An 18,175-nucleotide genomic window follows, 5' to 3' on the forward strand; every position below is an offset into this window, starting at 1 on the left:
TAATGAGCGACTCACCCATCTAAGCAAGGGAATACTAAACCAAGAAGATATTACTATCTCAAACATATATGCACCAAACTCTGGGGTCTCAATTAAAAAAATACAAAAAGTACTCCTAGACTTAAAAACACAGATTAACATCAATCCACTAACTTTAGGTTATTTTAATACCCTACTTGGGCCAACATACATATCATCTGGCTAAGAAAAAAAATAAGAGAGAGAGATCCTGGCCTAACACTTTGGAGGAAGACTTCATCTTTACTTGAGGCTAGGTGGTATCTAGGGACTGCAGGAAAAACACCACCCACCTTCGCTAACAGTCCTTCAAGCCTGCTCAACAATTCCAGACCGTACTCCTCCCCCTCCTCCTGGGCTCCATACTAGGCTCAGAGCCCCAGCAGCTCTATGGGAGGCCAGGCCAGATCTAGAGATCCTGAGCCAGACAGAAAGTTTCTGCCTCACTGGAGGCCACACCATACTAGGAATTCCAGAGACCAAACAGATACTCAGTATGCCTGAAGCCCCACAGATGTACCTGGAGGCAAGACTTTCATTTCTTGGCTGCCCTGTTCCAAGTAATCACATAGAAACTTACATTAATTACAAACTGTTTGGCTGATGGCTCAGGCATCTCACAAGCTAACTCTTGTATCATAAATTAAGCCATTTATATTAGTTAATATTTTACCACAAGGCTTGTGAGCTTGTGGCTTGTTGCTTTACATCTTGCTTTTCCAATGGTTGGTGGCACCTCTCTCACTCTTTCTTCTTTTTCTTTGTATCTCTGCTTAGATTTCCCACCTCTCTCTTTTCTGCCTCACCATTGGCCAAATAAGCATCGTTATTAACCAATGGTAATAAAACATATTCACAGCATATAGAGAGGTATCACCCATCACACAAATACTTGGAACAGCAGAGGGAATGTTGGTACCCAAAACTCCAGAAATCTTACAGGCCCCCAAAATGTCAGGGGAGACACCCTACTTGTCCTGAAGACTCATTCATGAAGTCAAGAACCCTCAGCCATTTAGTCCAGAACAAAAGAGAGGGAACAGAAACCAAGGAACAAAATGTCCATCCATAGACAAATACAGGAATAAATACTTGACTTACAATCATCCCAGGCCCAGATGCCTAACTGTCAGTGAAAGAACACAATAATAGAATGGGTAATATGCATCTCTAGAGTCCAGCTATCCTACAACCATCCAATGATGGAAGACCGTAAAAGTGTGTCTGAAAATGTCATGAAGAACCATGCTATTAACCCTATACCTAAAAAGTTTACCTATAGTGCAAAGGAATTACTATATAAATATACAAACAGGTTGAAATAAAATTTTCTCTTCTGGGCTAATAATGCTACCTCCAAGAACAAAAGACCACCTAACAAAATCACCAATACCAGGCATTAGAAGCCCTCTTTTGAGTTAAACAGAATTAGCATTGCAAACTACTGTCATTTCCTCTGGTTGCTCCTCCCTCCTAGAGGTGGAGGACATGACATCATGAACTTCAGGCACAGAACCCAGAAGATCCTGACCTGGAACTGACTTGAAAGCCTCCTCACTGGAGTCTAGTTTTCGTGGTACCAGAAAGTACTGTGAAACTAACAAAAGCACAAAAGCAACAATGAGTCCTACCCAGTTATAATGCCCATGACAGCAACTACCGACATTGCATCATAGCCTTATGGGGAAAGCAGTGGCATGCAGACTGTGGTGGTAACCAACAGCTTTCTATTAAGACTTAAGATCTGAACAAAAAGAAGTAAAACATGCTTATGGAAACCTAGCATTGAAACCCACTACATCAGGGAAACATCCATTTTACTAAATGAACATAAATGCAAACAACAATTAAATATTTGTCCTTATGCCCACAGGTAAGTGTAACCCTCACCCTTCTTCAAGGAAGCTTCTTTTTGCAATAGACAGAGAATGTATCAAAGAACAATAAGAAGTCAAAATGCAGTTATGGAGCCAAGTTCCAATGAATACATCTACTCTGGGCCATAACTTTGAAAAAGAGCAGGGTGAGGATTTATGGGAGGGTTTAGAGAGAGGACAGGGAGAAGGACAATTATGTGATTATATTATAATCTCAAAAAGTAAAAGAAAAAGAAAAACCTCAATTCAAATTTTAATAAAAACTCAAATCTCTGTGGGCTATGAAGAAGAAGGAAACGTGGGGGAGAGTGCCTGCTGTGCAAGTGTGACAGGCCGAGTTTGAATCCCTTGCACTCATGTAAAAAGTTGGGCTGGGCCATGTGTGTGCCTGTAGGAGCAGACAGAGCTGTGATGTAGGCAGAGACAGGAGGATCTCTGGGGATTTCTCACTGCCGGTCTAGTACCAACTTCAGTGAAAAGCCCTACCTCAGTGGAATCAAGAGAAGAGTGAGAGAATACCTGGTGTTCTCTTCTTGTCTCTGAATGCAGATACGACACACACACTGTCAAAGTAAATGAATGTATGAATAAGTAAAAAATAAATGAATAACAAATTTTAAGGCCCAGGGAATGTTGTAGAAGAGGGTACAGGCAGAATATGAGTCAAAGGAAGTGGTAGTTTGTCATGAAATCCTGTATTCCAGATATGTCATGGATGTTGCAGTCTTGAACTCACAGCAGCTGGGTGTGCATTAGCTACATAATGGATACAGCACATAGAAAAGAAACTCATACAGTCACTAATGGTTGGGAGGAATGCAGAATGAGGAACTGTTGCTTAATGGGTACAGTTTGGGGTGATTAAAATTGTTTGTAGGGTTGTAGATATGGCTTAGGGCACAGCACTTGCAAAGTATGTGGGGTCCTGGATTCAACCTCAACAAAGCCAGCAATGAAGAATAATCTAAATACTGGCTGGAAAATAAAAGTGATGGTTGCATAACACTGTATAGTCAGCAATACTAAATTGTATACCTAAAACACACAAAAAGGAAATATTTACATTATATACATATGTATTATATGTTATAGATTACTACAATAATAAAGCTTATTCTTACTTGGTCTTGAAGTCACATTCTCAGAGAACCATGTGGACATTCCAGATGTGCTCAGTCCATGTTGTGTAGTTGTGGTATTATTCCTATTGGGTCTTGAACTTGTGGTAGCTAAATGAGAAGTCTCACTTGTAGTTTCCAGGTCAGTGATTGGGCTTGTTGAGGACTCTGATGGTTTCAAGGTAATTATGGGGCTTGTGACATCAGTGACAAGATCAGATAGTCTAACTGTAGTGACAGATGCTGAAGTTTCTATGCTCTGTAAAGTGGCACTGCTAGATTTACTAGTTGTAGGAGCACCGGGAAACCCAGACATACTAGGGGACATAGTCAGAGTGGATTCTGGAGAAGTGATGGAAGCCCATAAGCCTGTGGTTCCTGTTATAATAGGGGAAGGAGTTACACTTAGAATGGTTGGGCTGGTCTCAGTCCCAGAGTGGATGGGGACAGAGGCTGTTTCTTCAGAAGCACCATATGAAAATGTTGTACCCAGGTCACTTTTGCTCACCTCAGTCACAGAGGAGTTCAAGAGAAAATCTGTCATCCCTGGTACACCAGGAGAAACAGTCTGAGTTAAGAGAGTTGTACTAACATCTACCCCAGATGCAATGGGCACTGAGGCTGTGGTCTCCAATGAAGGAAGAAAACTAGTTGAAACAGGAAATGTGTTAGTCTCTGTACTGAGGAAGGTGGGTAATGAGTCTGTGCTTTTTGGTTCACTAGGAGACAGAACTGTATTTGGAAATGTACTGGTTGATGGACCAGAACTAGAGAACTGTGAGATCTCAACACCTGCTGCCCCAGGAGAGGGAGTCATTGTTGGCACAGATGAACTGGTTTCAGTTCCAGGATGATTGATTATTGAGAGTGTAACATCTAAACCACTATCAGAAGAACTGGAAGTTTGTTGGGTTAAGGCAGAATGAGAGACCAGGGAGACTGCTGATGTTGGCTCATGCATCAGTGTATTTAGTGTAAGAAAAATCTTACTATTGTCTGTTGTAGAACCAGCAGTTAGTGGAGTGGTCATATACGGTACACCAGATGAAAGAGTTGTTGGAATGACTGAAGTGGTCTCTGACCCAGAATCTGAGGGTGTGATGTCTGATGCACTAGAAGAAAATTTGAGAGTTGCTGTGGAAAGTGATGTGCTGGGCTTGGCAGAAGGAATGAGCCATGTTTCAGTTCTTTTTGGCTCACCAGGTAAAGTAGACAGAGTAGAAATTATTGAAGTTGCTTCTTTCCCAGTAAGCATGACCAAGGAGGCTGTATTCTCTGTTTGACTTGAGGAAGCAGTCAAAACTGGAGTAGCTGTATATATCTTTGTCTCAGAAGTAGTGACCAGTGATGTCATCATTTCTGCTACACCTGAAATAGTGTTATGTGGTTTAGAAGGAATAAGAGTTGTTGGGGTAATCATTTCTGGAGGGACAGGTCTTGTAGGCATGGCTGAACTGGGCTGTCCCTCAACATGGGTGATCAAGGACATTGTGGTATGTGGTTCAGAAGGAATAAGAGTTGATGAGGACACCATGTCTGGAACACTGGGAGACATGGATGTCCTTAGAATAGTCAAAGGGGCTTCTGTTATAGGAGTGGTGAGCCATGAGTTTGGGGTTTCTGGTTGACCTGGAAAAGCAGCCAGAGTGGAAGACACTGAATGCATTTCCATGTGAGAACTAGTGATGAGTGGTGATATTGTTTCTGTTACATGGGGAGAGATAGACTTTGTAGACATGGTTGAACTGGGCTGTCCCCCAACATCAGTGACCAAAGAAATTGTGGTATGTGCTTCAGAAGAAACAAGGTTTGGCGAGGTCATCATTTCTGGCACACCGGAGCTAGTGCCCAGTGATGGTATCATTTCTGTTACATGGGGAGAGACAGCAACAGTAGACATGGATAAACTGGGCTGACGCCCAGCATGGGTGACCAATGTTCCAGTCTGTGGTTCAGAAGTAATGTGGTTCACAGCTGTTAAGGTCAGCATTGCAGGAACATGAGATGAGATGGTTGAAGTTAGAACTCCTGAAGTTTCTTCTTTCCAAGGATGGGTGACCCATGGAGCTGTAGACTCTGTTTGACCTGAGGAAACAGACATACTTGAAGTGACTGGATGGTTTTCAGTTCCAGAACTCGTGACCTGTGATGATATCATTTCAGTTATACCTGGAGATACAGATTTTGTAGACATGGTTGAACTGGACTGTTCTCGAAAGTGGGTGACAAGTGAAACTGTGGTATGTGATTCAGAAGGAATAAGAGTTGATGATGTCATCATTTCTGGTCCATTAGGTGAGATGGTTGTAGAGAGAACCCCTGAAGTGTCTTCTACTCCAGGATGGGTAACCCATGGGACTATGGTCTCAGGTTGACCTGGGGAAACAGCCACTGTTGTAGGCATTGCAGAGCTTTCTGTGCCCAAGTTAATGAACAGTGATGGCGTCACTTCTGTTATACCTGGAGAGACACTCTGAGAAGACATGGATAAACTGGGCTGTCCTCCAACATGGGCAACCAATGATGTTATGCTCTGTGTTTCAGGAGTGTGGTTCAGAATTGCTGAGGTCATTATGTCTGGACCACTAAGTGAGATGGCTGTAGTTAGAACCACTGAAGTGTCTTTGTTTCCAGGATGGGTTGTGGCTTCTTCTTCACCTAGGGAATCTGCCAGAGTTGAAGATGTTGAATGGCTATTTTTGCCTGAGAGAGTGACTATTGATGGTATCATTTCTGTTACATCTGGAGAGACAGTCTGAGTTGTCTGTTGTTCCTCAGTGAGGGTAATGAATGAAACTGTAGTATGTGGTTCAGAAGAAAGAAGAGTTGGTGAGGTAACCAAATTTGGGAAAATAGTTGAAATAGTGGAGGTTGGAGAACCTGAGGTGGGTACTCTTTCAATATGAGTCACCCATGAGGCTGTGGTTTCTCTTTCACCTGGGGAAACAAATCGAACTGGAGGGGTCTCTTCTGTCTCTGTCCCCCAAATATTGGCTTGTGATGCCATTTCTGTTATACTTGGAGAGACAGCCATGGCAGACAAATTTAAACTGGTCTGACCCTCAGCAGAGGTGACAAATGAAATTCCAGTTAGTGGTTCAGAAGGAAAAAGAGTTGTTGTGGAAGTCATTTCTGGGACATTGGCTGAAATAGTAGTACTTGGAACTCCTGATGTGCCTTCTCTTTCAGTATGGGTGACCATTACATAACTTCCTGTGCCCACACTGGTGACTAGTGACTGTGTCATTTCTGTTGCATCATAAGATACAGCCTGAATAGACAAGGATGAACTGGGATGTCCATCAGGATGGGTGACCAGTGATGTCATGGTCACTGGTTCAGAAGGAGTGTTGACCAAAGGTGTTGAGGTCATCATGTCTGGAATACCAGGTGAGATGTTTGTAGACAGATTCTCTGAAGAGCCTTCTGTTCCAGGAGGGGTGATCCATAAGGCTATGGTCTCTGGTTTATCTGTGGAAAGTGCCAGAGTTGTAGATGGTACAGAGCTGGAGCTAGTGACCAGTGACGGGATCAATTTTGTATCACCTGGGGAGCCAGCCAGACTAGACATGGCTGAACTAGGCTGTTCTCCAATTTGGGTGACAGAGGAAACTGTGGAATGTGATTCATAAGGAACAAGAGTTGTGGAAGTAACAAGGTCTGGAACACTAGCTGAAAGAGTGGTGGTTGGAATACTTGAAGTGTCTTCTCTTTCAGCATGAGTTACCCATGAGATTGTGGTATTTGTTTGAACTGGGAAAAAAAGTGGAGATGAACTGGTTTCATGTGTCTCTGTCCCAGAAGTAGTGGCCATAGATGTCATCAATTCTCTTACACCTGAAAAGACAGTCTGAGCAGACATGGATAAATTGGGATGTCCACCAGCATGTGTGACCAATGAGGATGTGGTCTGTGGTTCAGGAGGAGTGTGGATCAGAGTTGTTGAGGTCATTGTGTCTGGAACACCAGGTGAGATGGTTGTAGATAGATCTTCTGAGGTGCCTTCTTTTCCAGAATGGGTGACCCATGGGGCTATGGTCACTGGTTGATCTGGTGAAACAGCCATAGTTGAAGTCATGGAATCGTTCTCTGTGCTCAAGTTAGTGACCAGTGATGGTATCATTTCTGTAATACCCAGAGAGACAGGACTTGTAGACACAGTTGCACTGGGCTGTTGTTCTATAGGGGTGACCAATGAAATTGTGGTATGTGATTCAGAAGGAATGAGAGTAGTTGAGGTCAACATTGCTGGGATACCAGTTGAAATGGGAGTAGTAGGAACCCCTGATATGGCTTCTCTTTCAGGATGGGTGGTCAATGGGGCTGTGATCTCAGGCAGACCTGTGGAAACATCCAGAGTTGAAGTCATCACATGGCCTCCTATGCTTGAGCCAGTGACAAGTGATGGCATCATTTCTGTTATACCTGAAGAGACAGTTGGATTAGACAAGGATGGACTGGGATGTCTACCAGGATGTGTGACCAATGATGCCATAGTCTGTGGTTCAGGAGGAGTGTGGATCAGATTTGTTGAGGTCATCGAGATTGGATTATCAGGTGAGGTGGCTGTAGAGAGATCCCCTGAGGAGTCCTCTTTTCCAGGAGGGGTGACCCATGGGCCTGTATTCCCTGCTTTATCTGTGGAAACTGCCAGAGTTGTAGCTAGTGCAGAGCTAGTGCTGGAGCTAGTGCCCAGTGATGATAGCATTTCTGTTACACTTGGAGAGACAGCCAGGGGAGGAATGGCTGAACTGGGCTGTTCACCAATGTGGGTGACAAAAGAAACTGTTGAATGTTGTTCAGAAGCAATAGGAGATGTTGAAGTAACAAGGTCTGGACCAGTAGTTGAAACAGTGGTAGTCAAAACACCTGAACTGTCTTCTCTTTCAACATGAGTCACGCATGAGACTGTTGTTTTTCTTTGACCTGGAGAAACAAGTAGAGCTGGACTGGTTTCATGTACCTCTGTCCTGGCATGTGACATCATCATATCTATTCCACTCTGAGAGACAACCTGAGTGGACATGGATGAACTGAGATGTTCAGCAGTATGAGTGATCAATGATGTTATGGTCTGCAGTTTAGGAGGAGTGTGTTTCAGAGTTGTTGAGGTCATCATGCCTGGAACAGTAGGTGAGGCCATTGTTCTTAGAACCCCTGAAGTATTTTCTTTTCCAGGGTCAGTGACCCATGGGGATGTGGTCCCTGGTTGATCTGGTGAAACAGCCATAGTTGAAGTCATGGAATTGTTCTCTGTGCTCAAGTTAGTGACCAGTGATGGTATCATTTCTGTAATACCCAGAGAGACAGGACTTGTAGACACAGTTGCACTGGGCTGTTGTTCTATAGGGGTGACCAATGAAATTGTGGTATGTGATTCAGAAGGAATGAGAGTAGTTGAGGTCAACATTGCTGGGATACCAGTTGAAATGGGAATAGTAGGAACCCCTGATATGGCTTCTCTTTCAGGATGGGTGGTCAATGGGGCTGTGATCTCAGGCAGACCTGTGGAAACATCCAGAGTTGAAGTCATCACATGGCCTCCTATGCTTGAGCCAGTGACAAGTGATGGCATCATTTCTGTTACACCTGAAGAGACAGTTGGATTAGACAAGGATGGACTGGGATGTCTACCAGGATGTGTGACCAATGATGCCATAGTCTGTGGTTCAGGAGGAGTGTGGATCAGATTTGTTGAGGTCATCGAGATTGGATTATCAGGTGAGATGGCTGTAGAGAGATCCCCTGAGGAGTCCTCTTTTCCAGGAGGGGTGACCCATGGGCCTGTATTCCCTGCTTTATCTGTGGAAACTGCCAGAGTTGTAGCTAGTGCAGAGCTAGTGCTGGAGCTAGTGCCCAGTGATGATAGCATTTCTGTTACACTTGGAGAGACAGCCAGGGGAGGAATGGCTGAACTGGGCTGTTCACCAATGTGGGTGACAAAAGAAACTGTTGAATGTTGTTCAGAAGCAATAGGAGATGTTGAAGTAACAAGGTCTGGACCAGTAGTTGAAACAGTGGTAGTCAAAACACCTGAACTGTCTTCTCTTTCAGCATGAGTCACCCATGTGGTTGTGGTTTCTCTTTGACCTGGAGAAACAAGTAGGGATGAAATGGTTTCATGGGTTTTTGAGCCAGTAGTAGTGGCCTGAGATGTCATCATTGCTGTTGCTTCTGGAGAGACAGTCTGAGTGGACATGGATAAACTTGGTTGTGCCTCAGCATGAGTAACCATTGAGACTGTGGTTTGTGTTTCAGAAGGAATGTAGGTTGGACTTATTGAGCTTACGTTCTCTGAAACAATACCTGACATATTTGTAGTTAGAACATCTGAACCTACTGCCTTTACAGAATGGGAGGCCCATGAACCTGTGGTTTCTGTTTGATCTGTGGATACTGTTAGCATTGTAGTTGTTGGACTGTTGTTTGTCATAGAGCTAGTGACCAGTGATGGCATCATTTCTGTTACACCTGCAGAGACATCTAGGGTAGGGAAGGCTGAACTGGGCTGTTCATCAATGTTGGTGATGAGAGAAACTGTTGAATGTTGTTCAGAAGAAAGAGGAGATGTTGAAGTAGCAAGGTCTGGACCAGTAGTTGAAATGGTGGTAGATAGAACACCTGAAGTGTCTTCTCTTTCAACATGAGTTGCCCATGAGGCTGTGGTCTCTCTTTGACTTGGAGAAACAAGTAGTAGAGCTGGACTGGTTTCATGTACCTCTGTGCTGGCATGTGACATCAACACATCCATTCCGCTCTGAGAGACAACTTGAGTAGACATGGATGAACTGAGATGTTCAGCAGTATGAGTGACCAATGATGTTATGGTCTGCAGTTCAGGAGGAGTGTGTTTCAGAGTTGTTGAGGTCATCATGCCTGGAACAGTAGGTGAGGCCATTGTTCTTAGAACCCCTGAAGTATCTTCTTTACCAGCAAGTGTGACTCTTGGGGATATGGTCCTTGGTTGGTCTGTGGAAATACCAAGAGTTAAAGTGACAGAATGGCTTTCTGTGCTTGAGCTAGTGGCAAATGATGGTATTGTTTCAGTTATATCTGGAGAGATAGGCCTTGTAGCTATGTCTGAACTATGCTGTTCACCAATATGTGTGACCAATGACACTATGGTGTTTAGTTCAGCAGAAATAAGATTTGTTGTTGTCCTCATTTCTGGTATGCTATGTGAGATGGTTGAAGATAGAACACCTGAAGTACCTTCTTTTCCAGGATGGGTGACCCATGGGGCTATGGTCCCTGGTTGATCTGGTGAAACATTCATAGTTGAAGTCATGGAATTGTTCTCTGTGCTCAAGTTAGTGACCAGTGATGGTATCATTTCTGTAATACCCAGAGAGACAGGACTTGTAGACACAGTTGCACTGGGCTGTTGTTCTATAGGGGTGACCAATGAAATTGTGGTATGTGATTCAGAAGGAATGAGAGTAGTTGAGGTCAATATTGCTGGGATACCAGTTGAAATGGGAGTAGTAGGAACCCCTGATATGGCTTCTCTTTCAGGATGGGTGGTCAATGGGGCTGTGATCTCAGGCAGACCTGTGGAAACATCCAGAGTTGAAGTCATCACATGGCCTCCTATGCTTGAGCCAGTGACAAGTGATGGCATCATTTCTGTTACACCTGAAGAGACAGTTGGATTAGACAAGGATGGACTGGGATGTCTACCAGGATGTGTGACCAATGATGCCATAGTCTGTGGTTCAGGAGGAGTGTGGATCAGATTTGTTGAGGTCATCGTGATTGGAATATCAGGTGAGATGGCTGTAGAGAGATCCCCTGAGGAGTCCTCTTTTCCAGGAGGGGTGACCCATGGGCCTGTATTCCCTGCTTTATCTGTGGAAACTGCCAGAGTTGCAGCTAGTGCAGAACTAATGCTGGAGCTAGTGCCTAGTGATGATAGCATTTCTGTTACACTTGGAGAGACAGCCAGGGGAGGAATGGTTGAACCTGGCTGTTCACCAATGTGGGTGACAAAAGAAACTGTTGAATGTTGTTCAGAAGCAATAGGAGATGTTGAAGTAACAAGGTCTGGACCAGTAGTTGAAACAGTGGTAGTCAAAACACCTGAACTGTCTTCTCTTTCAGCATGAGTCACCCATGTGGTTGTGGTTCCTCTTTGACCTGGAGAAACAAGTAGGGATGAAATGGTTTCATGGGTTTTTGAGCCAGTAGTAGTGGCCTGAGATGTCATCATTGCTGTTGCTTCTGGAGAGACAGTCTGAGTGGACATGGATAAACTTGGTTGTGCCTCAGTGTGAGTAACCATTGAGACTGTGGTCTGTGTTTCAGAAGGAATGTAGGTTGGACTTATTGAGCTTACGTTCTCTGAAACAATACCTGACATATTTGTAGTTAGAACATCTGAACCTACTGCCTTTACAGAATGGGAGGCCCATGAACCTGTGGTTTCTGTTTGATCTGTGGATACTGTTAGCATTGTAGTTGTTGGACTGTTGTTTGTCATAGAGCTAGTGACCAGTGATGGCATCATTTCTGTTACACCTGCAGAGACATCTAGGGTAGGGAAGGCTGAACTGGGCTGTTCATCAATGTTGGTGATGAGAGAAACTGTTGAATGTTGTTCAGAAGAAAGAGGAGATGTTGAAGTAGCAAGGTCTGGACCAGTAGTTGAAACGGTGGTAGATAGAACACCTGAAGTGTCTTCTCTTTCAACATGAGTTGCCCATGAGGCTGTGGTCTCTCTTTGACTTGGAGAAACAAGTAGTAGAGCTGGACTGGTTTCATGTACCTCTGTGCTGGCATGTGACATCAACACATCCATTCCGCTCTGAGAGACAACCTGAGTAGACATGGATGAACTGAGATGTTCAGCAGTATGAGTGACCAATGATGTTATGGTCTGCAGTTCAGGAGGAGTGTGGATCAGAGTTGTTGAGGTCATCATGCCTGGAACAGTAGGTGAGGCCATTGTTCTTAGAACCCCTGAAGTATCTTCTTTACCAGCATGGGTGACCCATGAGGCAGTGGTCCCTGGTTGATCTGTGGAAATACCAAGAGCTGAAGTGACGGAATGGCTTTCTGTGCTTGAGCTAGTCGCAAATGATGGTATTGTTTCTACTATATGTAGAGGAACAGGCCTTACAGACATGACTGAACTGGGCTGTTCCTCAATCTGGGTGTTCAATGAAACTGTGCTATGTGGTTCAGAAGGAGGAAGAGTTGGTGAGGTGATCATTCCTGTTACGCTATGTGAGATGGTTCTAGATAGAACTCCAGAAGTAACAAGTTCTTTTGCAGCGTGGACAAGTCTTGGGTTTGTGGTCTCTGGTTCACTTGAGGAAACATAGAGAGTTGAATGCAATAAAGAGTTTTTTGTGCTAGAGGTATTGATGAGTGATGGCATAATTTCAGTTATACCTGAAGACACAGGCCTTGTAGACATGGCTGAGCTTGGTTGTTCCCCAATGTTGGTAACCAATGAAATTGTAGTATATGTTTCAGAAGGAATAAGAGTTGATGAGGTCATCATTTCTGGCATGGTAGGTGAGATGGTCTTAAATAGAACCCCTGAAGTGCCTTGTATTCCATGATCTGTTATCCCTACTTTTGTAACCTCTGGTTGTATTAGGGTTAAGTCTGTATTTGAAGTCACTGCATGGCTTTCTGTGCCTGAGCTATTGACCAGGGATATCACTTCTGTTATACTAGTCATGGCCAAACTTTGTTGTTGCCCAGCAGGAGTTGCCAATGTTGCTATCTTCTGTGATTCAGAAGTAGTGTGGCTCAGGATTGTTGAAGACATCATGTCTGTAACACTAGATGTTAAGTTTGTATTTCGAGCACCTGAACTGGCTTCTTTTTCAGGGCTGTTAATCCAAGGTATTGTTGTATTTGGTAGTCTTGGGGGAAAAGTTAGAGTTTGAGTTGTCACATGACTTTCTGTACCTTTGGCAGTGAGCAGTGATGTAGTCATTTCTGTTATATCTGGAGAGACAGCCGGAGTAGATATGGTTGAATTGGGCTCTTTTTCAGCATTGGTTAACAATGAAACTATAGTCTGTTGCTTCGGAGTTTGGTTCACAGATTTTGAGGTCAGTATCTCTAGAACATTGGGTGAGATGACTGTAGTTAGCACCCTTGCAGTGGCTTCTGTTTCAGGATTCATAATCCATGAGGTTGTAGCCTCTGGTTGACCTGAAGAAATAGTCTGATATCTTTTATGGCTGCCTGTCTCAGAGCTAGTGAATAGTGGTCTTATCATTTCTGTTATACCTGGAGAGACAACACTAGTAGACATGGGTGAACTAATCTTTTCCCCAGCATGAGAAATCAGAGACATCTTGGTATGTGGTTCATAAGGTTGAAGAGTCAGAATTGGTTTGGATGTCTCTGCATCTTCCTCAGACCTGTGGCCTTCTAAGGTTATCATATCTGGACTATTAGATGAGATAGCTATAGTTGGAGTACTTGGAGAAGATGATCCGGCTTCCTGTTCAACTGTGGTGGCTGTTGAGGGTGTGGTATAAGATTCAGTATGGGAAAAACTTGGGCTTGACCTGGGAACCTTTGTGCTGGTCTCTTCAGGATTGATAACAAATGGGGCTGATGTGCCTGCTTCACCTGGTGAAGCAGTAAGCGTTTCAACAGAAGAACTATCTTCTGACATTTTAGAAAGTGTTACTTGTGATGCTGTTTTCTCCAGTATTTGTGAATAACTCATTATTTCTGGGGAAAATGTACTGGTGTACATCTCAGAACTAGGAACTAGTGAAGTCAGTATCCCAAGTACACCAGAGGAATCTGTCATAGTTGGAAGGGATGAAGTTTTTTGTACCACAGTATGAGTGGACATTGAGACTCCTGTCTCTGGTTCATTAGAAGAAAGAGTCAAAGTTGGAATATTGGTGCTGGTGACTGTCCTAAAAGTAGTGACAGGTAAACTCAGTACTTTTGATACATTAGGTGAAAAAACAGAAGTTGAAGAATCTGATCTGGCTTCTGTCTCAGAACTGGTGGGCATTGAGGGTAAACTATCTGCTGCAGTGTGGGAAATATCTGGAGTTGTCATGAGGACTGTCAGGTTAGTTTCTGAAGAATGAGTATCCCATGATTTTGTTTCACCTGTCCCACCAGGTAAAGTAGATAGAGTCAAAATATCTGAAGTACCTTCTCTGCCAGAGTAGGTGACCCATGAGGTTATAGTGTCTGGATCAGCTGGGGAAGCAGTTTGGATTGGAGTGAATGCATGTGTCTCTGCCCCAGAACTAGAGACCAGTGATGTTATAACTTCTTTTACACCTAGAGAGACAGCTGCAGTAGAAATGGCTGAAATGGACTCTTCCCCTGCATTGGTTGCCAGGGAAACTACAGTCTGTGGTTCAGAAGAATGAAGCATCAGAATTGATTTAGTTGTTTTTGAATCTGTACCAAAACTAGGGACCTGCGAAGTCACCATATCTGGGACAACAGGTAAGATAGTTGTGGTTAGAACAGATGAACTGGTTTCTGGACCAATAGTTGTGAATGCAGGAGGTGTAGTGTCTAAATCCATATGGGAAAAACTTGGTCTTGTTGCTTCATCTGGCTCAGTGGGAGTCCTAGTCCCAGATGGAATCTTGGAACTAGCTTTATCCCCAAGGTGGCTGACTTCTGAAGCAGTGATCTCTGGCTGACTTGAGAAAGTAATCTGAGTTGGAAATAGACTTGTTTCTAATTTACTGCTAGTGGTCAGTGACATCATCTCTGGAACATCAGGGGAGATGGTCAGAGTTGCAATGGTTGAACTCATCTGTGGCCTACGGTGGCTGACCAATGATCCTGTGGTGTCCGACTCATCAGCAGAAACAGACTGAGCTGGAGTACTTTCACTAGTTACTGTTGAAAAACTAGGAGCCAGTGAGGTCAGAACCCCTTTCACCTCAGGTGAAAAAATAGAAGATGAGCCAGCTAAATTTGTTTCTGTCCCAAGACTGGAAACCACTGAGGGTGTAACATCTAACCCATGCTGAGAAAAATCTGGGGCTGTCTTGAGAACTGTAGGACTGATCGCTGCATGAGGAGTGACTAAGGAAATGGTATTATCTGGCTCACCAGGTAAAACAACCAAAGTTGGAACAGCCGAACTGGACTTGGCATCAAGACGAATGGCCCCCGGAATGGTTGTCTCTGGTTGACCTGGGGAAACAGTCGAAGTTGGAGATGGACGGCTTTTTGTTCTAGAACTGGTTATTAGTGAGGCCAGCATTCCTGGTATAGTAGGGGAGTCAGATGGAACTGTAATAGCTAAACTTATCTGGGCTCCAGCATCGGTAATAAATGAGTCCGTTGTCTCTGGTTTAGAAAAAGAAACAGACAAAGATGGAATACTTGTACTGGTCACTGCTCTAGAACTAGTGACCAGTGATGTATGTGGTACACCAGGTGAAGTAACTGTAGTGGGAAGAGCAGAGCTGGCTTCTTTCCCAGTACTTGTGATTGTTGACAGTGTCAAATCTGACCCACCATGAGAAAATGTTAGGGCTGTCTTAGGAAGAGTAACATTTGTCTCTGTAAGATGGGCGATCCCTGATGTTGTTGTATTTTGCTCACTAGAGGATATACTCTCCACAGTGGAAAAATCTGAGGTGTCTTCTGTCCCAGTCTGGGTGAGCCAAGAGGTTGTATTAAACAGTTGATCTGGAAAAGCAGTCAGGGTTGAAGTAGTTGGCTCTATTATCTTTCCTGCTACAGCAGCTGAATTACTTGTATTTAGAATAGCTGTAGTTCCAGATGCTTTGGGATGAGTGACAAGTGTGCCAATGGACTCTGGTTCCTCAGCAGGAGTCATAGTGGATGTACTATCTTTTTTCTGTGTCTGAGAACTAACGACCAGTGAGGTTGCCAATCCTGCTATAACAGGTGATGTAGTAGTGGTTGGAAAGGCTAGCATAACTTCTGGCCCACGAGCAGTATTCATTGAGAGTGTGGTAGTATCAGATTCACCATAGGAAATGTCGAGAATATTTTCAGAAACAAGGATTCTGCTCTGTGTAAGATGTGTGTCCCTTGGGAATATTGTATGTGACTCACTAGGTGCAACTGTGAGACTTTGGAGAGCTGGCTTGGTTTCTACTCCTGTACTAATATCCAATGAGGTTGCCATTCCTGATGTGTCAGTAGGAAAAATGCTGGCAACAGAATAACTCACCTCTGTTCCAGGATGGGTGACCCCAGAAGCTATTGTCTTTGGTTCCCTTGGGGAATCAGTAAGAGTTGGAATAAACATACCAGTGCTTTCTTCAGGACCACTAATCAGTGAGGTCGGCAAATCTGGTACTGTAGAGAAAACAGTTAACTGTGGAAAAGCTGAATTGACTTCTCCTCTGGAAATGGTGGCTGTGGACACTGTGGAATCTGAGTCACCTTGAGAAGCACTCAAAGTCATCTTGGCAGCAGCTGACGTCATCTCCAAAGGATAGGCGACCCATGAGACTGTACCAGAGTCACCAGAGGAGCCAGTTAAGGTACGACTAGCTTGGCTGATCTCTGTCCTAAGACTGGGTCTCCTCGAGGCTGTGCTTTCTGGTTCTCTACTGTAAGAAGATGGTCTTGTCCTGAGGAACATGCTGGTCTTTTCCCTAGAGCCTGTAGAAAGTGATGCTGTCATCCCTAGGACATTGCGGGAGGCATCTGAGGCTGTGATAGTCATCTCTGTTGTATTTATGTTGCCTGTTGTCTCTGGTGTCTTGAGGTGAGTCAGGGTTCTTGAAGTTGTAGAGATTTTGGTGGTTGAATTGACAATGGGTCTAGCCTCCAGAGCTCTATCAGTGGTCTCTGCATTTACCGCCCCTTCTGTGGATAGTTCTGTAAGTTGAGACATGCAACACAAATTGTAAAAATGTTTGCACTTTTTGAATAGGCAATTCATATTTTTTTAACTGTACATGATGAAGGGAGAGAAGTATTTGTGATAGTGCTGATGTTTGGGGATGTGAGTGGCATGACCTGGGAAGGGAAAAGGTACTGTGAATTTGGCTATATTGCTCATCCATTTTCCTGACTCCTTTTTTCTTTTCTTTTTGTATGTATGTATGTGTGTGTGTGTGTGTGTGTGTGTTTGTCTGTGTTTGTCTGTGTGTGTGTGTTTGTCTGTGTTTGTCTCTCTCTCTCTCTCTCTGTGTGTGTGTGTGTGTGTGTGTACGTCTGTGTGTGTGTGTCTGTGTGTGTGATACAGAGACAGGAGAAAATCAGAGAGACAGGGTTTTCTGTTTCCCAGGCCAGCCTTAAACTCACTACATCGCTGATGGTATTCTGAGATTATAGATAGATATGCATTACCACATTTAGTTTATATGGTGCCAATGACAGAAACTCAGGGCTTTGTGTATTCTAGGCAAGCACTCTACCAATGGAACTACAACTTTAGTCCTCCTGGATCTTTTTGAGCTGTAACACCTTCATAAATATGTGATCACACATCTCCAGTCCTTGTCCCCCTCTATTTTCCATACTACTCAAGGTTAAGCTTTCTGTCCTCTTGACCTACCTATCTCTCATCAGGTCCCATCAATTCTGATTGTTTTCATGGGCAGGTTTAAATCCACCTTACCGAGAATTCATTATATTCATTTTCTCCATTTCTTACCACAATGTCTGAACTTCAGTTTTCATCTTCAGATTTCCTGACTGTTGATAACTATTAATGTTTCACTGCTTGACACATGATAGGTGTTCAACTTAAAGTATCGAGTGAATGAATGAACAAATGAGATCCTGAAAGAATGGTGCATTAGAATGTACCTCCTTTGCTTTGAGAGAGGTGATATGTGTCTTAGTTTGAAAGTTTGGGCTTCATAATGTGATACCCCTGTGCTGATTTTGTTATTTTTACTAGAGATGTGGCTGTAAAGGAGCATTTTTGGCTTTGTGCAAACCAAGATTTGCTAGCACTCTGTAATTACAAAATCTTTTTTTTTTTTTTTTGGAAGTCATTTAACATTTCATGGTATTGTTTTATGTATACATTTAAAAGTGTACATGGGCTGGGCATGGGAGTTCATTGAATAGAATATTTACCTACCATTCATGGAGTAAATCCCTCGAACTCCACTATCTGAGTATGGTGGTGCATATCTGTAAATACTGTGACCAAAACTGGAATCTGCACACTAAGGTACCTTGGACTGACTTCTTTTCCTTCTGTTCTTT

At 43.6% G+C, this 18,175-nt stretch overlaps 1 protein-coding gene across 1 annotated transcript in view; it reads right to left on the reverse strand.

Annotated features, from left to right (window-relative positions):
- Nucleotides 1-18,175, reverse strand: part of Muc16 (mucin 16, cell surface associated) — a 185,925-nt gene that overhangs the window by 144,591 nt on the left and 23,159 nt on the right. Inside the window, exon 5 of the mRNA XM_042054693.1 lies at nt 3,017-16,831. Coding sequence (XP_041910627.1) covers nt 3,017-16,831 — 13,815 coding nt within the window. The remainder of the gene's footprint in view (nt 1-3,016; nt 16,832-18,175) is intronic.

This window comes from Arvicola amphibius, chromosome 3, assembly GCF_903992535.2.
Source record: "Arvicola amphibius chromosome 3, mArvAmp1.2, whole genome shotgun sequence".
Lineage (NCBI taxonomy): Eukaryota > Metazoa > Chordata > Mammalia > Rodentia > Cricetidae > Arvicola > Arvicola amphibius.